The sequence below is a fragment of the Zingiber officinale genome, chromosome 4B (assembly GCF_018446385.1).
Source record: "Zingiber officinale cultivar Zhangliang chromosome 4B, Zo_v1.1, whole genome shotgun sequence".
NCBI lineage: Eukaryota > Viridiplantae > Streptophyta > Magnoliopsida > Zingiberales > Zingiberaceae > Zingiber > Zingiber officinale.
In genome coordinates, this window is record NC_055993.1 from 13,945,719 (window position 1) to 13,966,421 (window position 20,703).

Consider the following 20,703-nt stretch of genomic DNA (forward strand, 5'->3'; position numbering starts at 1 on the left):
TCCATGGCTTCTAATGTGGAGGAGCATTCTGATGATAGACTTGAGAACACACCATCAACGATACAGAAGGTAAGCTTCTCTTTTTCCTGAACTGTTCAATTTATACATTTATGGTTTTTAGCAAACTGATCTTGTGTTTCACAGGCTGCAGCTGAGTTCATAGGCACATACATCCTAATCTTTATAGGATGTGGATCGGTCTTTGTCAACCTAAGCCTAAGTGACATCGGTTTACTCGGTGTAGCCTTTGCTTGGGGTGTAGTAGTAACAGCCGTGGTCTACACAATTGAGCACATCTCTGGTGCACATTTGAATCCTGCAGTGACCATTGCTACTGCTGTTGTCAGCAAACTTCCCTGGATTATTGTACCATCCAATCCTAAGAGCTAGTGAACTAATTCTCTCTTCTTTTTTACTGAAACTGCACCTGATCTTAGCTTGTATCAATCACCTTCAGGTTCCACCCTACGTGGTGGCTCAGGTGCTTGGATCAACCCTTGCTAGTTTCACACTGAAATGGTTATTTTATGGAGATCCAGCAGAAGTCATGCTTACTCTTCCTTCCGACGGCACAAACAATCTGAAAGCTATTGCATGGGAGATCGCCCTCACATTCATTTTGATGATCGTCATCAGTGGTGCTGCTGCTGATGGCAGATCGGTGTGGCTTCTAGCATTTCCATTAAGATATAGATCTTTTGGATAGGTTAATCCTTACTGACTCCTAACTTTTGGTTGATAGGTCAAGGAGCTCTCAGGAGTTGCAATAGGAGCCATCGTCTTTGTTAATGCAATTATTGCTGGGTAAATCAGCATGCAATCGCCGCAGTATCATCTTTGTTTGTTTTATTTTCTTGATCTATGTTTAATGGATCATCGTTTTATGCAGCAAGGTGACTGGTCCTTCCATGAACCCGGCAAGAAGCTTAGGACCTGCAATTGCAGCGCAGAAGTTTGATAGGCTCTGGCTCTATATAGTTGCGCCGGTGATCGGTGCAGTTGCCGGATCAACTCTGTACAGCTTCCTCGACTTGCCAGAAAATTCTAATAGGAATCAAAAGAGGATCAATTCCAGTATGATTTGCTAAACTCTGTATATTTTCCAGTCGGCTAGAAATAAACATATTATCTTTTATCAACGACCTACTCGGGCTGATCCTAAATAAAAACCCCGGATTGACCATCTATCTGATTATTTTTTTTTTTTGTTCCTTCCTCTTCTTATATTCTTCTTTTCTCCTCTTTCTCAACTCGTTGGGCCCGGGCTTAAGCCCGGGTAGGGCAATAGCTCGGCCCTTGAATTATTTGCCGATGACGGCATTAAGGTCCAATAATTTATGAGCCATCACACCATGGCTTTCAATTATCTTACAATGATTAGCATTGGGATTACTCTAATGTCAATTATAATGAATCATTTAGATAATAAATAGGTGGGAAATGTAACTAGTGTCCTACCGCTTATACATGCTCTAATTGTAGCATAAATGATGATTGAGTTCATCCGAGATATTTTTCATAGTACATCTTCCGATTATATGAAAGGAAGTAAATCATGAATTCAATTTATAGTCTAGCGTCAAATGGTTAGAGGGTGTAAGAGATTTTTTTTTTTTTGAGAGTATGTACTTATTGAGAATTGATCTCTTATCTCATTGTAGTATATCTGTCACATTCTAGTCAACTGAATACTTTTGTAAGGAGACCTAGGCATAGGGATGATAATTTTCTTCGAATCCGATTGGAAATTTAATATTCGACCCCATGGAGGAGAGATAGAGACTCAATTAAATAATCAAATATTCATATATAAGTATTTTCGAATTCAAGTATGGAGGCGGATGTGATAAACTCATATTCATACTCTATCTAATACTCGATACCATATATAATTGGTTTCGAAAAAAAAAATTTAGTTTGTCTTTTTACCTAGTCGCTAATACATATCTTAGTTTTTTTTTTCACGAGAAATTTACATCCGATCAAAGAAGAAGCGCGAGACCAAGCATAATAGACTAGTACAAGAATTTAATAATTTAATACATATCATTAAAATAATTTAATTTGAAAAATAAAAAGATAATGAATATCTAATCCTCCGGCATGTATGATGATAAAATGAAAGTTAAACATCAGATACACTAGAGTTAACAAGAAATATCAAACTCAAAAGTTGATATCATAATATGCAGTGGCAAGTATATATATAACCAAAGATTAAATTTTTTTTTTTATGTTTGGGTGATATACCTAGGTAGGAATAAATAAGCTATACAGTCAACGCTTCTAAAAGTCATATCACACTTGATATTGATTCAATGTCAATCCTAATGTCTAAGTATTGTGAAACTACTTACTGTTGATTAAAAAGTTCTAAATCAACAAATTAATAAATTTGCCAAAAGACAATGTCAAAATTAGTCGATCAAACTTGAAGTACTGGTCAACCAAATAGACTCTATAAAAGTGTGTTAATAAGCATTCAAGATTGGTTAACCAATGTTTTAAAAGTTCTCTATCTTTCTGAAAGTTTAATTTTTTTAATAATTACTATTTAAAATTCATCAATCAAATAATTTACTTTTGTTAACTAAACTTTATGGATAGAAATAAAAAAAAATTATACAATGGTCATCCATCAAGCGGTCTTAGAGCATGAACTCTTTTATATTCAATGTCAGAGAACCTTCCATTACACTCATGGAGGAAAAAAAATAGTAAGACAAAGAGGATGACTTAGTTCCAATGTCACACAATTATTATACACTAGCATCCCAAATTAAAAATTGAGAATTAAAAATTAAAAATTAAAATCAAACCATAAAAAAAAAAAAAAAAACACCTATGAAAAAGATGGCATGAAATGGACAACTGGGAGAAGAAATCTATCCACAAATGCAATATAAAAACCTTCTACAAGTCATGGTCATAAATGCAAAATTGCATCATCAATTGCAAGAGGGAATTTTTTAAATTTGAATTATGAAACAACATTTGAGGACATTTGAAACGCTGTCACGCCCGGAGCACGTGACACATCCTGATGGTTCCTGGCACGTGCCTGTCAAAGTCACCGATCTAACGTGAATCCACGCAAAGGATTTTATTAGCAACTAAAAAACAACAAACGCAAGTCACACAGATTTTGACGGTCAGAATGCATTTTGCCCGTCACGGACAGTTGATCTCTCTCATTCGGCACGAAGGATCCATCGGCACACACGTGTCATCTTCTTCAAGCATGTGTCCTTTGCCAAGTATTTATCCACCTCCTCTCGAGCTAATTACGCTCCTTCTTACGTTGAACTAGGTAACAATGATTTTGGACATTGATTTCGTTTTACTAATAATTTTTCACTAATTATTAATTAGTATAAATCAAAAAAATGTTCATGGTAGATAACTTAAAACCTGAAAATCTTTAATTAGAGATTAAACTATCAATATGTAAGTGACAATTTGATGTTCTTCTATTCACCATAGTCCAAGGGCAATAATACTCTTTGTATTCATGAATTGATACAATTGATATTTACATAGATATTTATTTCAATATACATTAAAATTAATTTTTAAAAATATAAAATATTTAATTAGATGTCTGACTTCTCTTATATAAAGATTCATCGTGAAAGGATAAAATATCTTTCGTAATTTATTTATTTATATTTTATCACGAGGCCGACTATAAAAATCATTTGAGATGAATGACTCTTCTTGGTTCTTTTTTTTCTAGTTTCTCTCCCACTTGATAAATTGATCCGATGCTTTGTTTCGTCCCCGATTGAGAATGTCATTTATGAGCTTTATAAGCATAATACTTTTTTTCACTATTTCGAGATCATATGGAAAAAGAGTTTTGATATACTTAAGGAAAAATTTCAAGAAAAACTCTTAAAGATAGACCAGGCCCGGCCCAGAGGCCGGGCCGTCCTGGGCGATTGCCCAGGGCCCAAGTTTGGGAGGGGCCCATAATTTGAGATGTTTATATAATATAAATATTAATTGTTTTAAAATTTTTGTAAACCTTGCATTGTGCAGCCGCTGTTCCGCCGCCGCACAAGCCAAAGCTCTTGGAGGGCCCACAACTTGTATATGTTTATATAATATATATATATATATATATATATATATATATATATATATATATATATATATATATTAATTATTTTAAGAAATAGGTTTTGTAAATCTGGTACTGTTTGTCCATTGCACCTGCTCTTCCGTCGTCGTACAACGGCACAAGCAGACAAGCTCGAGCAAATTACAATTTCCATGAGCGCTCTCCTTTTTCATATTCTCTACTTCTCAATTTTCTCTTAAATTTTTTTACAATTACATCACTTTTCTTTTAGCTTTTTTTTTTTTTTCATTTTTATTTGCTCTCCTTTTTATCGGCGACTCCACGACAGCGTCACAGCGAAGCTGCGCCTTTGCCACTTCTATACACGGCTGCACCAGCACCTCCTACACGCTGCATCTGAAGGTTTTAAATGGATTAATAATTTTATCTATCGAAAAAGAGATTTTAAATTTTTTTGAAATTACTCATATTATAGATGATTTTATATCTAGAAAAAATTAGAAGAAATTATTATAAATAAATTTTACTTTATGAAAAAAATTAAAGACCTATTTTGATCGTTTCGCCCCGGGCCTCCGGATTATTAGGACCGGGGCTGAGATAGACACATAAATGATGGGATTCATCATTTCATTTTTTATGAGTCCCATCATTTATATGTCTATCCTTAAAAGTTTTACTTGAGATTTTTTTGTAAGACTGAAAAAAATTCCGAAAAAAACAGGGACGAATTTGAAAAGTCTTTTCGGATACGATTTGATTCAGAATTTTGAGTTCGAGGTCATATGGGAAAAAAAAAATCAGGACGAATTTGAAAAGTCTTTTCGGATATGGATTTGATTCAGAATTTTTTAAAATCTCCGTAATTACATAGAGGGATAAATACGGAGATAGTTGAATCTATTTAAATAATAATAATAATAAATTCCATCTGTAAATCATATTAGTATTTATATGGAGTTAAATTCCTAGTGCTTCGTAACTACCAAATCGTGATCTATTTGGAGTTACATTCGAATGTGTATTAATTTAAAAAATGTCTAAAGGTCACCATCTCCTCCCCCACTTGACAAACTAGCCAATAAAAATGTGATTCAACTTCTCGCCGTCTCTCTCTCTCTCTCTCTCTCTCTCCTCCCCATTCGCGTTTCATTTGGCGACATTCCTAACGTACACCAGCTGCTGGCCGAATTGGGCGGGGGTGTTTGTCTCGAGATCCGGCCATCGCAATCTTGGGGCGTCGGTTGTGGGGTGGCAGGGGATGTATGAGCGCCGCCTTGGGCAGCATCATAGTAGGTCGGTGATCGTGAGCTGTCTGCTGGCGAGCGGCGGCGATAGATGCGCCTCTACATCGATCTAGGTTTTTCGGGAGCGGCGCTGCTTCTGGTCCTCCTCGTCGGGCCCGTTGTTGCGTTCCTAGTGCACCAGAAATGGCGTCTGGCGGAGGCGAGGCAGGCGGAGGTCCGGCGGTTGGCGCTGCTCGCAGCGCAGGAGGCCGCCGTCGCGGAGATGGAAGCCATGGCATCCTACTCGGCCACATCAGCTGCTGGTGTTTATTCTACTTACGTTGCTAAGGAGCCCTCGGCGCTGCCGGAATGTGCTGTGTGCTCTGTTTTCGCCGCGGCGAGATGTTCCCGTTGCAAGATTGTCAGATATTGGTAGGTAGAATTGAGTCCCTTTCCCCTTCTTTCTTTGACGAAATTTAATCATTTTATTCATGCTGTTCTTTGTGGGTTTTGGAATCTTTTTTTACCTATGACCGAGTAAGACTGTAAAGATGCTAATTTGGAGTTTAAGGAAAACCTTGCTCAACGTATCTGTCAGAGTAGAGAGCTTAAGCCCTAATTTGCTATCCTGAACGAAACCAACTCTGTTGTCATAGAGGTGTTAGTGGAATAAAGCGTGGCACATTTCTTTGTTGATTAGTAAGGATGAAGACATATTTGTTACTCCTTACAATCTGCACTCCCATTTATCTGATCAGAGGGAGGAGAAATTGTCTCCTTCTCTATTTTTCTGATTTGAATAATGACGTGAAATTAGGTGCTTGGTTTTCATATCTTGAAGCTTATTCTTAAGCTAATTCTTACTTATCAGTGTCATGCACTGGTCTAGGCTCTATTGGTAGAAAATAAAATAGGTCCATCAAGATATGCTGCATCATGTGTCAATGTTATTCATATATCAAATGCCTCTATGACCTCATTTAGCTTTATGTCTGTGTAGCTTATTGACAAGTGTTGAGTTAGTGACATCAGGATACATATTATACAAGTATTGCTATTTCCTCTCCAAATAATTCTCATTGTTGGTTCTGCCAGTGCCATGCTCATATTTAGCCTTGAAAAATCCTTTATCTTTCTAGACTAGCTACTCCTACATTATTAAGGTGAAGCTCTGCTTTCTTCCTTGATCCAGATATTCATTTGTTCTAATGTGAAGAGAGGGAAAACAATTGAGACATGCCAAATTTCAAACTTTGAATATTTTTGGCCCTTTTTTGTGTCTAAAAATCAATGTTTATTAAATTGAAAAGAAATTGTGTGCAATTAATGCAGTTGTTATTTTTTATATTATTTAGGACAATTTTAGGACTGCTATATTTGTTATTTTTTTTTTTCAATTAGATTGTGGCCATAATCTTTTTTATTGGATTAGATCAGCTATATCAGATCTAAACTTATGACGACTAACAACATACAACATTATATTATATATAGAACAACATTAATCCTCCCTGACCTCATTTGGATTTATGGCAGTACAACTATTCTGCTAGCTTTTTTTAATTGTTGAGTAAGCTATGTCAATATATGGTTTACAAATGAGACTCTGCGCTCAGATGTAGTCATGTAGATATACATAACTTTGTCATGCTCGTATCTACTCTTTGCAAAATCTTACATCTCTTGAAGCTGGTCCTCTTAGTCAACATGAATCTGTTTCTTCTCCATTGATCCATTTTTTTTTTAATTCTGGAATGAAGTGGAACTATGTGGTGTCATGTAGTATAATCATAAAGCAGACTCACATTTCATATGAAGAGGGTAATAATCAACAACTAGTTTCATCTCAACTAGGTTAAGCTAGTCAAACAATTTTCATTCTATCATTTTAACATATAAGAAAAGATCTATTTCTTAGTGGAGACCCATAAAAACTAATTCTAAAAGCAAGATATCCAGTCGTTTAGACACCTACTTAATTCTTGTTGAGATTGTGATGAATAGAAGCAACTTATAAATTCAAATTCTTTTCAAATGCTCTTGCTAATTCAAGACCTTAGTAATAATGCGCTGGGCAGAATCCATTAATTGAAAAGATCCTTTGTAGACTGAGTCTAGCACAATATCAACAAATGGGAAGCAATGAACATGAGAAATAGTTGCAAATGTGATGTAACTAATTTTTTAGTTGTAGTGTCTTTGCTTGATATTTATATTATGAAACTAATTGCCATAAATTGACTGAATCAACCTTAACAGTTGACTCAACCACTAATCTTGGAACCTGTCTGCAGCAGCGAATGTTGTTCAATTCGAACCTATTATTTTGACTATTTAACCCTTTAGTCAACTCAGATGCCTTCCACTCAGCTCCTCTTGATTACCTTCAACACAATGTGTTGATCCATGACTATTTCATTTATATTGCGATTACTTTTGTTGGTGATTGTGTTGACTACGTGTGCCTTCAGTCGACTGAACCACCAAATTTCGAAACCCTATCCATGGGACTAATGCTCATCGAGTCGACTCAAACTTATTGTTGATTAACTATTTAACCCTTTAATTGTCTCAATTGTCTTCCACTCAGCTCCTCTGGATCAACCTTCAACATGGTTGTTACAAACTTATAATGCTAACACAAAGGATTTACTTGGTATCCACCTCAAGAAGAGGTGACTAATCCAAGGATCCACACACGACACGCTCTCTACTAATAAAATACTCCTTCTCGGTTGCAGCCGAAGGCGGAGAAGCCTCGTACAAACCCACACAACAAAAATACATCACACGCAAGAAGAAAATATAAAGATACAAAGAAAAACTCTTTCTTCTTGCTTACTTGTTGTTTGTTGTTGCCTCTTGAACCTTAGAAGTGTAACTACACTTATCTCCAAGAGCCTTCAAGAACTGACTGTGGAAGTGTGGAGAAGCTCGTGAGAATCGACGCTGAGATCGTCTGCTTGTCGATGGAGAGGAATTCACGAAGAAGACGCTCGCCAACAGCTATAACCTGCGCAACAGTCAGATCCCAATCAATTGAATGACTCTCAATCGATTGGGGAGGCTTTGAATCGATTGGTCGATCGATTCAGAGCGCCTCTGTGCTCTCTGGAAATAGCCTGAATCGATCGACCAATCGATTCAGACTTTCTCGTGATCGCGCAAGAAATCCAGTCTATCCCCAATCGATCGGCCGATCGATTGGAGGTTCCCAATCAATCGGTTGATGGATTGGGAAAGCTTCTGTGTGCGCGACATAAGCTCCTAATCGATTGATCGATCGATTGGGCCATCTTTCTTCACAGCGCACCTCCAATCGATCAACTGATCGATTGAACTTTGGTTTAATCAATCGGTTGATCGATTGAACCATCTTCGACTTGCCTAAAACTAAGTCCAAGGTCTCCAATTTCAACATCCGATCAACCATGACCTGTTGGAACATTATGCCTGGCATCCGGTCAACCTTGATCTGCTAAGAGTTCTTCACCAAGTGTCCAGTCAATCCCTTTGATCCACTTGGACTTTTCTCCTCGTGCCAAATGTTCGGTCAACCTTGACCTACTTTGGACTTACTTCCACTAGATGTTCGGTCATCCTTGACCCATCTGGATTTCCACGTACCAAGTATCCGGTCAGCCCTTTGACCTACTTGGACTTTTCAACACCAGATGTTCGGTCAACCTTGCCCCACCTGGATTTCCACGTGCCTGGCTTCACTCACTAGGTCTTTCCACTGCCCGACTTCACTAACCGGGACTTCTACTTGTCTGGCTTCACTCACCAGGTCTTTCCACTGTCCGGCTTCACTCACCGGGACTTCTACTTGCCTGGCTTCACTCACCAGGACTTCTACCTGCCTGGCTTCACTCACTAGGACTTTCACTGTCCGGCTTCACTCACCGGGGCTTCCATTTGCCTAGCTTCACTCACTAGGTCTTTCACCTGACTTCACTCACCAGGATTTCCAACTGCCCAACCTTCAGTTAGGACTTTTCCAGTCAGTATACAGTCAACCCTTTGACCTACTTGACTCTTCTTCACATCTAACTGGTCAACCTTGACCAGAGGGGAATTGTATCAACAATTTCCCCAAACGGACGATTGCATCTGCAATCTCCATGTATTGTCAAACATCGAAATCCAAACATCAAGACTCAAGCTTGAGCCCACTCAAGCTTAGTCAACCTGGTCAACCTGACCCAGGGGATATTGCACCAACAAACACAACTAACCAATTGGCAAAATATGCATATTAGTCGATTGAACTTTCTTGACCTTAAATAAATTCATTAGCTTTGACCTAGAACACTTGTTTACATATTCTCTAGTCGAGTATATGCCTAAGTAGAAAAGTTTCTACCCAAAAGCACTCTCATTCATCTCACATGTCTTTATGCTAATCATGCTCCATCCCTCAAGACCCCCTTGACAAGCCTTCAAGGAGACAAGCATCTCTTCCAACACATAAATGATCTTCAGCATTTGCCGAACCTATCAGGAGATCCACCTTGTGATCTCAAACTGCCATGAGTTCCTACTTAGGACTTCATGCCAAGCATCCAATCTTCTTGACCTGCTGGGATTTCGACTTGCCAAAGCTTATTCTTCATGATTTATTGCCGGACATTCAGTCATCATTGATTTGTCAAGACTTCAACTACCAAGAGCTCACTTTCTGAAACTTTTTACTAGACATTTAATTTCTCCTTAGTAGACATTTAATCCTCCTCGACCTGTCAAAATTTCAACTTGCTAAGAGCTCACTTTCCAAGATTTTTTTTCCAAACATTTAGTCCTTTCCTTGACCTGTTGGGATTTTACTTGTCAGGAGTGTGTTCTTGGATTTTCTCCTACTAAATTGGCCCATCCACACCTTTAGTCGCTATCAAGATTGTGGCATAAGTAAAAATATCATATTAATTTTGTCCAACATATTTTGTATATCTTAAACAATATGCCAATGGATTCATCAATGACATCAAAAAGAGCCCAACTCGAGTATGGTTGTATCTAACAGCCTCCCCTTAAATCAAGCTTCTTAGAGATCGATTGCACAACATAATCTCCCCAATTGCACCAACAATTCTTTTGCTAGCTTTGATCCCTTATCTTTATTGCTTTTCTAATTCTTCGAGATAGCTTTAACTGCATGGTTTTGGTGTATACATCACATTGATAAAGAGGAAATTTTTCATTTTTTAAAAAGAAATCCTTGTTACATGATGTAATAGAAAATGCACCACTAAATACAAAATTATACCATAGATGCATGTGCATAGAAAACTTTATTTTGAGACTTAGTTATGTTAGGGAACAAGAAATTAGTTTTACTTCCTTAATCTAACTGGTATTGCTGACTCAACAATTTTGCATCGGTTGAATTAATTTATGCGTCTTGGGGTCTGAAAAGAGATACTGTTTATGTTGGAGATTGATGTTCAAAACCTGAAGATTTGCATTTTTTTTCCTACTTCCTATTAGTTTAAAATGTTGCTTTCTCTTTCAGCAAAAACATAGAGCAATGTAAATTCACATGGTTTATATTTCATCCAATGATCATTGCAGCTCTGGTAAGTGTCAGATTATTCATTGGAGGCGAGGTCACAAGGACGAATGCCAACCTCCACCTGTTAGTGAGAAGTATAATAGGGAAGATGAATTGGGTCTTGAAGGAGTTCAATCTGAACAGTCTGGTTTAGCGGAGAAGATGCTAGAACCCAAAGAGGGTACTGAAGAAGTTGAGAGGTTTTCTCAGCGGTCTGCTGCATCTATATCCTCTTATTCTATGGATAATCTTAATGGGGTCCACAATGAAGGTATTAGTTCTAAGGATGTTTCTGTGAAGACAATCATTTCTGATTCATTCTCTGCTCCATCAATAATACCCGCTAATTTGGCATTTTCTCATACCATTAATTCTCCTAATGATGCCTGGTATGATGGCAAATCACTTCCAAATATTGCTGGGGCAGGAGAATCTTCATCTTTTACTAGTAGCCTTGGAAGTGTAGCTGACACTGGCAATGGAGCTACTATAATGTCTTCAACTCCTGAACTTGCTAGGTCAAATTCTTTGGCTAATAACAGTATGTTCTCGGATCATTCAAGGGAGATTCCATCTACATCTAAAGTAGAGGCGGATGATTTGGTTCCTAGTGGCACATCTGACTTAAAAGCGACTTCATCACTTGATCATGCAAGCAATGAAGTATGTGTGAGGGTTGGTAACGGGTTTCATCCAAGTACATACTCGATATCTGAAAATTATTCTCATGAATCCTCATCATCAGAAGCTATATCTAACTTGGAAAGTAATGGGACTCTAGTTTCAAACAAGAAAATCTCAAGATATGTTGCTAATGGACAAAGCACTGAAGTAAAGCCCATAAATCCCAAAACCACCAGATCCTCTGCAGCTACTTTAGATCACTATTCTACTAATGGAGTTACTCGGTCTTTTTCACTCTATGAATCATCCTCAAATGGCAATGCTCATAGAACATCTTCTAAAGTTTCAAGGCACTACTATTCGGAGTTGGTAAGTAGCTCTTTTAGATTTACATAAAGGTATAGAAAGACATGCATACTTTTAGATTGCTCAAACTTAGTCTTTTAACTTTGCAGATGCTTTTTCCATATGACCTTTTCATCAAATTCTACAACTCTGACAAGGTTAATTTGCAGCCCTGTGGTCTTACTAATTGCGGAAATAGGTATAAACCTAGTGCATACCCACAAATTATAACAATTCCTCTGGCTCTTACTTGCCTTGTTGGTTCCAATGTTTTAAAATTCCTGCAACCTTGTCTTACCATTTCTTATATCTTATCCAATCAAATAGGTTTTTGAGTTTTACTGTCAACTATTTGAGTGAATTGCTGTGCAAAATGGACATGCCACTTAGTGCTGATGCCTAGTCATGACACGTGTGTACTGGGGTCGGTTAATTAGTAAATTTAATGGTTGCCACACAAAGTTTAGATGTGAGTTTCTTGTAAAAATAAAATAAAAAGCTATTGCTAGTGCTGCTGTAACATGTTAGTCCCACCAATAGTAGCATTCAGCCTTTAGTTATTCATTGGAAAAGTCTAGCATGAGTTATAATTTTGGCACCATATATTATTTTGAACCCTTCTAAATATCTTACCTTTGATAATTTGTTCAATTGGTTGTCTTATCTAACTAGATGGGCTAGCTTGATGAGTTCAATCTATTTTTTGTTGCAATATGCCAAAGAATTATCCGAGATTCATATGTACCTACTAAACAAAGTTAGAGGATTCTTATTAACCCCAAATAGTTGGAGCTAACTTACAAAAGTATAATATTTTTCTGAACCAATAAAATATTATTTAGAAGATTCACCAATCCTAGCCCATATTGTGTGAATTTTATCTTGTAGTGGTTGATTGTTATGATTGGACTTGTTTCCTTCCATGTTAGTGCAATCATGCCCTAAGTGGTCATGTTCCACTAAGGTAGGTTTATTTGTGTTACTCGTGTGCATGAATTTGGCAGGATGCACACAAAACTTGTGGAGCTTATGCCTTGACGAGCTCGAGTTGTGTTTGTTGACTAAGCGTGGCCAAGTTGATGTGCCTTGACGAGGTTGAGTTGTGGTTGATAACTTTGCACAATTAAGTTGGTTTGACTGGATGGCTTAGATATCTGTCAGAGATCGACATAGGATGAAGAGCTGTAAGTTGTGTCGACAATTTTGACAAGGTTGAGGATTTGCTAGGTGGTGAACTCCTAGGCAAGGCAAGGTTGCAACAACTTGAGATCATCTTAGTGAGATGTGAGAAATTACAAAAAAAAATGTAATCATGGGTTTTTAGTAGATTTCTACTAAGGCATAAACTCAACAAGAAATAAAGTATTTTAGGGTTAGTCAATAATGCATTGACTAGAGAGTTGAATTAATTAACTAGGTAGTTGATTCATGATACTCTATTTGCAAATAAAATTATTTTATTTCAAGCTGAGTTGACTAAAAGTGATTCAGTTGATTGGTTTGAGTTTAGTCAATTGATTAGTCGACTGAAGCACTATTTGTATTTTGAAAAATAAGATCGTTCAAAGAGAAGACCTTATCTAGAGTTGAGTTGACTGATAGTTATTCAATTGACTAGGATAGATTTGAGTTTACTGGAAGATAAAAACTGCTAGATAAGGATCCCATGATCAATGTTTTAATTGATTAGATGAGTTAATTGGAATTAAATAGAGTAAAAGAACAACTCAGTAAAGCTTTTCCAAGCATAGTGACTATAAATAGAGGAGTAAGGGGATCTCAATCAGGAACAACAGAGCCATCATTATCAAGGATCTCCACAACTTTATTTCTTAAGATTTATACCTTTAAACTCTTGATCTTTTAATACAGTTGTTAATTTTTTGCATTTTATCTTTATTGTAAAGAATATTTTTGCACGAGGTTTTTCCACCTCTGATAAGGAGAAAGATAGTTGCTTTCAAATGGATGACTCATCTTAATAGTTCATAGGTCTTGGAGTAGGAACCGAAGAGTTTGAACCATACAAATTCTATTGTGTTAGTGCTTGGATTTTTGTTTCATATATTTATTATTTCTGCTTGTCTTGCAAAGAACATGAAAGAGAAAAGGATTTTTTTCATATTCAGTTCATACGTTCTTCACCTCTGCTAGCTCTATGATCTTCATCGATTCTCACATCAACATCCCATACATATGTCCACATGACGCGACACGGTACCACTGTGAAAAACATTTCCAACAAACAAATCCATGCATTTCCTTAGACAACTTGAGCAAAGGATGAATAGAGTTGCCTAAAGGGTAATGTAAGGGAGAAATAGGAGTGAAAGTAAAACGAGGAAGAAGAAGAATTAGAAGAGGAGACTTATCTCCTGTGTGTCTCTCGGAGGAAGACAAAGCAGCATCACACAAGAAGAGAGAAGGGACTGCCACTGTTTCAGGAGAGGGGTTGCTCACATTGTTGGGAGGGGCATATATAAATTTTATATATATGCTAATAAGTTTTTAAAAAAATTGTCCTCTTTCTAGTGTCCAAAATTTGTGTCCCTTTTGACTTGTCTTGGATCCATTCTCGTCTTGGATACTTGTGTTTGTATGAGTTTGAGTAATATAAGTTGTTGATCTACTAGTTGCCTAAGATGCTAATTTAATAAGCTCAAACAAGATCATTGATACCGAAGAAGAGTTTTACTTAAATGTTAATAAGAAATTTACTAGAAATATTGGGAGTTATTGCTAGTAATTGTTCTACTCAACTTCCTTCATGTTATCCATCTTTGATGTCTACAAAATAAAGACATGAACCACTTATGCATGTTTCATTTCACAATTCATAGGCTTCTGATTGGTGTGTCATCTACCTGGATATTTAATGCATAATGGACATTTTAGGACTACTATACGTAAAATGCATTAACTTTCTTTGGTGTATGTATGATCTAGAGCACATGCTTGCTCAATAAACAGATGTTCTTACATTTTTTTTGTTGATGCAGCTGCTATGCTAATGCAGTTCTCCAGTGTTTGGTATTTACTCGGCCATTGACTGCATATCTTCTCGAAGGTTTTCATTCTAGAATATGTATGCTCATACCCTATTTCTATTTTTAATTTTTTTGTTAGGCTTGAAGAATGACCTTTTAAATATATTTTGTACAATTATTGTAGGTTCAAAGCAGGAATGGTGTTTTACATGCGAACTTGAAAACCTTGTGAGGAATGCAAAGGAAGGGAAGTCTCCTTTATCTCCAATTGGAATTCTGTCTCATTTGCAGAACATTGGAAGTAAGTTTGGTCATGGACAGCAGGAAGATGCCCATGAATTCTTAAGGTGAGTTTAAATGCCATTATGCCCTACAAAGTTGCTGAATACTAATCCTCAGTTACCTGGATTCTCTCATCTGATTGAAGCCAATATGATTAATGTTGAGATAAACACCATGAGCATAGTGTTATGGTATGCACATAAAATCTATCATATGGCTATGTATTTTTCATTTTTTTAGCATAATTGGTTATTATTATCCTAGCGCATGAAAATAGCATTCTCTTGTAAAATTTGGGTCATAAATTCATGATTTGTAATGACTAAATCTAGATGATGAATCATGAATGTTGATATGAACTCTATGAGCCTACATTGTATTTTTTTATTTACTATTTTCATTCTCTTCGATAATACTCTATTTATAAATTTGGATCACTGAGTCATGATTTGGATCTGCTTGCTTGGTTTCTTGTGCTGTGGTTCTTTGGATGCAAAATGTTGGTATTGCTTTGTGAGTACTTTTTCTTCTTATTTAAGCTTCATAATTTATGAAAAGAATAAATCATGAAATAAATCTACGATACATTCTAGAGACAGTTCCAATTCTACTCAATTAAGGTTTTATGTTTTGCATGTCTTTCTCATGCTACTTGGCTTAACATCTGACTCTTATGCTGCACCACAAATTAGGGCAATGGTCTTTCCACACATGGGGATGTACAGTGTGAGTTAATGTTTCTCACTACCATGGTAATTAAAGTCGTGATTTGGTTATAATGTCGACTCCATGCACTTGTGGGCTTGGACCAAGCCTAGGTCAAGAGAAGGATAAATGAGAAGATTTTAGGATTAAGAACAGAAGGATGTGAGACTGGAGAAGTTAAAAGCAGAAGCTGGTGAATATAGATGACAAAATGAGGTGGTTTTCCAATACATGTCCTTTTGAATGTCTCCAAGAAGGATTCAGCTCCAAAGTACTTCAACAAATGTAATCATGATCTGACAAGTGTCTTAACTAACACATAGTAAATATAGCAATATATTAATATATGCATTTGTATACATGAATATATAATATAGTAAAATATACACATTTATTTTTTAACTCATGTCAGAGATTAATATTTGATACTATCAATTTTCAGTAGCATAAAATCACATGTAGTGTTTAAAGTTGCTTAAACACATTGAGCATACATCATAAATAGTTAGAAATCATTGGTAATGAACTTTACAAGAAGCATTAGTATTATATTTTCTACTTTATTCTAAGGTATATATCTTAAGATTTCACTGAATTATAGACTTATGGTCTTAAAATCCAATTCAAAGGTTCAAGTATATAAATCCTCATTTGATCATATCTAGGAAACTGAGTCTTGATTGTCCTGCTCCTCCCTATTTGGTCCTGTTAGAATTTAACTTTTTTGTGTTTGGTTTGCTAAACTAAATACGTACGTTGTGGAGTATCCTGTATTACAAAGTACTTCGCAAACTGAATTTCTGCAATTATAAAATATTTGATCTCAAGATGTACTTTAGCAATTAAACATTTCCTTTTCTTAAATGCTAAGTAGGCATCTATTGAGTGTTCTATGTCAGGTATGCTATTGAAGTCATGCAGTCTATTTGCTTAAAGGAAGCTGTAGCAAAACCAGATGGATTATTGGCAGAGGAGACAACACTAATACAACAAACTTTTGGTGGCTATCTGCAATCCAAAGTAACTTAGTGGATTAGCTTCATGTGATAATTAACAGTTGTATTTGAAATTCTAATCTTGTTATTAAAACTGGATATGGTTAATGGTGGATGATAAATATGCAGTTACGATGTGCTAGATGCAAGGGCAAGTCTGAACATTGTGAACGGATGATGGATCTCACTGTTGAGATAGGTGGCGATATTTCAACTCTTGATGAAGCACTACTTCGTTTTACATCGTCAGAAACTTTGGATGGGGAAAACAAATATAAGTGTGACAGGTTGATTTTTTTCATGGTTTATAAATGATTGTGCTGAACATGACCGTTCTCTATGGTCAATCTATTAATTTTTGTTGGATGAAATGTTTCTATACATTTTAAACAGTCTTCTTTGGATGGTTCATTCCTTTTTACTTTTAAGAAAAATTCAATTATTACTTGATTCCTAATGTGCATGATGATTCTGGCTGACAGATGCAACTCCTATGAGCGAGCAAAAAAGAAATTGACAATATTGGAGGCTCCTAATGTCCTCACCATTGTGTTGAAAAGATTTCAGGTAATGAATCATAAAATCATTTTTCTGTTTGACATTCAGGATTTGGTTCAGCAAGAGTTTTGTTTTCTTGTGTTTTGTAACTCTCTGGTGGTATTGTTACAGTCTGATAATTTTTGCAAGATCAACAAAGCTATCCAGTTTCCTGAATATCTCGATTTAGCACGTTATATGAGTGGCGATGACAAATCCCCTGTTTATCGGCTTTATGCGATAATTGTTCACTTGAATGTCACTAACACTTCCTCTTCTGGTCACTACATCTGCTATGTGAAGGATAGACAAGGCATGTGGTATGAGATTGATGATAGCAAGGTATATTCTATTAATTCCTAATCTGCTTGCTTTGCTTTTTGACAAAATTGACTGTGGCATTTAATAGAGGTGTAGACTTTTGTTAGGGTTATCTGAATTCCGTATCAACTCTTTCAATTTGATTTGATATTGGAATAATTCCATTTAATATGCCTTGTTAGTCAATATAAGATGATGAGTATGCCTGTTAGATAATTGAAAAGTAAATTCTTGAAATTGTCCATAGCATATGATTTCTGACCTGTAAAATGTGTCGGTTTTTTCTTCATAAAATGGTGGTATATATATCTACATAGCCAATGTCCTGGTTTCTATCACTGTTCTAATGGCAAACATGTGCACCCAATAATCAATGGCCCTCGGATCTCAACGTTTTATTGGTACAGGTAAAGCCTGTGGACATTGAGAAGGTTTTGTCAAAAGGTGCATATATGCTTCTTTATTCCAGGTGAGTAAAATTGACTGAAGCTGCATGTTCATTTTCGAGTTTTCGGAATTCTAAGTTAAATATGTCTTTCTAACTAGGTGTTTGCCTCGTGCTCCAAGTTCTGTGAGGAAAGCGAGGGCTCATGAGTTTGTACAACAAGCAAGGAAGATCACAAGGGACAGTAAAGGAAAGCCTGGTGGCTCATTAGTTTCTGACTATGGGGAATACTTATATCCATATCGATCAGATCTCTATGGTCACCAGAATGATTCTGCCAGTGACAATTCTTCACTCTTCGATGAAAGCTCCACTTGCAGTACAGTGAGCACAAAGGAGTCGACGACCACAGAAGACTTGTGGGAGCACATGTCTGGCGAATCAGACTGTGTCAGCCCCAGTAGCCCCATGAGAATCTCTGAGAATTATGATGGATTTACTCGCTCTCGGCATTCCTCCAAAGCAGATGTCACGATGCCAGTGACAGATCCTGGACAAAATACTAGTTCCTCAGGAAGGAAATTGATCAGATGGTGGTAGAGCGGGGGGTCGTTTTTGTATTCTGACGATAGTGAACATAGTAGGAATTTTAGTGAACATTGTAGGATTGTAGAGATTGACGACAATAGGCAACATGAGGGGAATACTGATGTATTATGGAGAAGATCTGCACAGGAGCCAACTCCCCAAACATTTGTTTGATCCGTTTGGGTTGTAGAGAAATGTATACAGGTCTAATTTCGGCCATTGCAAATTAAGTGGAAGGAAAAGAAGAGCCTAGGATTTTAATTTACTTTTGATTTTCTTATAACCTTTGTTTTCATGTATATTACAGTAAAATGGTGATTGCCTCACCTCACCCTAATTCTTCCGAGACTGTCTGATATGATTTGGAAAGGAGGTAATGACCTTTTACATGGGGAGCCAAATGATCTTCATTCATGATTTATTATATGAAGATAAAAAGATGAATATGCTCGTTTTCAGTATCTCTATCAATTTATCTCAGGATCAATACAGAGAAGGTAAGTCATAGGTGACTATTAGTCTTTGGAATAATGACTAATATATAAAGGAGGTATTTACCTCGGTTATGTCATATTCATGATGTATTATAGAAACATCACATGGAAGTACTCTTTTCCATTCACGCTTGTACTAAATTCTTTGTTATATGATATGGCTTGGATCCACAGGTAAAGGGATCGGAGTAGATAATAGTCAAAAGTTTAAAGTAGAACAAAGATTGAGGAACTTGCCCGGTGGAAGTTCCCCATCTTGCTCAGCTCTCCGCTTAGCTAGATAGATACGAGGTTCTCCTCCCTATTTTATCTCGATCGAGCACTTTGAGGGGCTTAGGTTTTTGCTCAATCAGATATTTATGTGGCTTTGCTCTTCATTTCATCTCGACCGACTAATGTCAATCGGATATGTTCTCAGGAGCCCTACGTCCAGCCTGTCAATTACTTACCAGGCTCAACTCCCTCTCCCCTAGAATACTATCATAACTCATTCACTAAGAGACTAGCTTCCTGTTCGTGACCCATCTTCTGACTAGTAACCCAATAAATCTCCCAAGCTTATGAGTTTATTTTATTATTAATACACTACGTGAATTTATTTAAAAAAAATCAGAAGAAGATTATATCTTTGTACGTATACATAATACTCACTCGTACCTATGACTGTAGAATACTGTATATAGAGATTGATCCGGATGCAAGTTATGGCATAGGATGGAAATAGGGGGAAGAGGAAGGGCAAGGGGGTCTTTTTATAAGATAAGGGTTTTTGTCTTTAAAGGAAGGCACTGTAGCAACAGGAAATGGGGGTCGGAGGGAGGTGGTGGCCACGAAACAGGAGGAAGGGAGTTCGAGATTTTTGCGTCGCTAGCCCTCTCGCGCCGGCAGTCGACGCCGACGCCGGCCAACTTCCCTCCCTCTCCCTCGTCGCCGACGCTCCTCTTCTCTTCTCCTCCTTGCCAGCGTCGACACCGGCTGCCGACTGCCGCCGTTTCCCTTCTCCTCGCGACGCCGCCGCCGGATAGACCGACCACAAGCTCCTGCTCCCCTTTATGGATTGGCCTTGCGTGGAAGATATGAGATTGATGAGGGTGGCGAATCGAGATCGGCTATGGACATTACGTCGCAAACCCTAGGCCAAGTTGATTCATAGTCTTTTGTGTTTTATTCTTTACTGCTTTGGCTGTCTACCTCCTTAGGAAAGTCGCGCTTTCTCATTGCTGGCCACTGACATCCATCTTTGTATTCAAGAGAAGTTCCAGTTTCATAGCAATCCAGCATTTTGGGAGTCAATTCATGCATCATTAAAATTTGATGCCATTTACGGACCATTTCCATTTTATGCTCATGCTTTCACACTCTTGATGACTCGTTGACTCATGACTGGAGTTGAACAAGGGCACCTCCCTTTGGTTGTCTGGGCAAGCATGGAGCTTGGCATCATACATAGATTACAGGGCCACGACGACTCGATCAGTACCGCGATCAGCTTACCCATCCATCCGAGGGCACCCCCCGGGGCCAGGGTACGTTATTGTACTCCTTATTCGTACCCGTCACTTATTTTATTGCTCTATTT

At 37.2% G+C, this 20,703-nt stretch overlaps 3 protein-coding genes across 3 annotated transcripts; all 3 read left to right on the forward strand.

The window, feature by feature from the left end:
• Nucleotides 1-3: 3 nt before the first annotated feature.
• On the forward strand, nucleotides 4-390 carry LOC121978126 (probable aquaporin NIP-type). The gene is made up of 2 exons (XM_042530504.1): nucleotides 4-69; nucleotides 145-390. Exons 1-2 carry the CDS (start codon nucleotides 4-6, stop codon nucleotides 388-390), a joined length of 312 nt encoding a protein of 103 aa, XP_042386438.1.
• A 6-nt stretch (nucleotides 391-396) lies between these two features.
• On the forward strand, nucleotides 397-1,146 carry LOC121974767 (nodulin-26-like). Its single transcript, XM_042525987.1, has 3 exons — nucleotides 397-661; nucleotides 743-804; nucleotides 890-1,146. The coding sequence occupies exons 1-3, from the start codon at nucleotides 548-550 to the stop codon at nucleotides 1,086-1,088; spliced, it is 375 nt and encodes a 124-aa protein (XP_042381921.1). The 5' UTR covers nucleotides 397-547; the 3' UTR covers nucleotides 1,089-1,146.
• A 4,044-nt stretch (nucleotides 1,147-5,190) lies between these two features.
• LOC121974768 (ubiquitin carboxyl-terminal hydrolase 17-like) lies at nucleotides 5,191-18,895 on the forward strand. The gene is made up of 11 exons (XM_042525988.1): nucleotides 5,191-5,742; nucleotides 10,882-11,854; nucleotides 11,941-12,029; nucleotides 14,830-14,915; nucleotides 15,002-15,164; nucleotides 16,704-16,824; nucleotides 16,929-17,086; nucleotides 17,282-17,366; nucleotides 17,469-17,678; nucleotides 18,065-18,126; nucleotides 18,204-18,895. The coding sequence occupies exons 1-11, from the start codon at nucleotides 5,423-5,425 to the stop codon at nucleotides 18,640-18,642; spliced, it is 2,706 nt and encodes a 901-aa protein (XP_042381922.1). The 5' UTR covers nucleotides 5,191-5,422; the 3' UTR covers nucleotides 18,643-18,895.
• Nucleotides 18,896-20,703: the final 1,808 nt, after the last annotated feature.

Coding starts and splice junctions, on each gene's coding strand:
- LOC121978126 (XM_042530504.1), top strand. CDS start 4: ATGGCTTCTAATGTGGAGGAGCATTCTGATGATAGACTTGAGAACACA. Junction 70..144: donor CACCATCAACGATACAGAAG/GTAAGCTTCTCT, acceptor TGTGTTTCACAG/GCTGCAGCTGAGTTCATAGG.
- LOC121974767 (XM_042525987.1), top strand. CDS start 548: ATGCTTACTCTTCCTTCCGACGGCACAAACAATCTGAAAGCTATTGCA. Junction 662..742: donor CTGCTGCTGATGGCAGATCG/GTGTGGCTTCTA, acceptor TTTGGTTGATAG/GTCAAGGAGCTCTCAGGAGT. Junction 805..889: donor GTTAATGCAATTATTGCTGG/GTAAATCAGCAT, acceptor CGTTTTATGCAG/CAAGGTGACTGGTCCTTCCA.
- LOC121974768 (XM_042525988.1), top strand. CDS start 5,423: ATGCGCCTCTACATCGATCTAGGTTTTTCGGGAGCGGCGCTGCTTCTG. Junction 17,679..18,064: donor ATGAGATTGATGATAGCAAG/GTATATTCTATT, acceptor TTATTGGTACAG/GTAAAGCCTGTGGACATTGA. Junction 18,127..18,203: donor TATATGCTTCTTTATTCCAG/GTGAGTAAAATT, acceptor CTTTCTAACTAG/GTGTTTGCCTCGTGCTCCAA.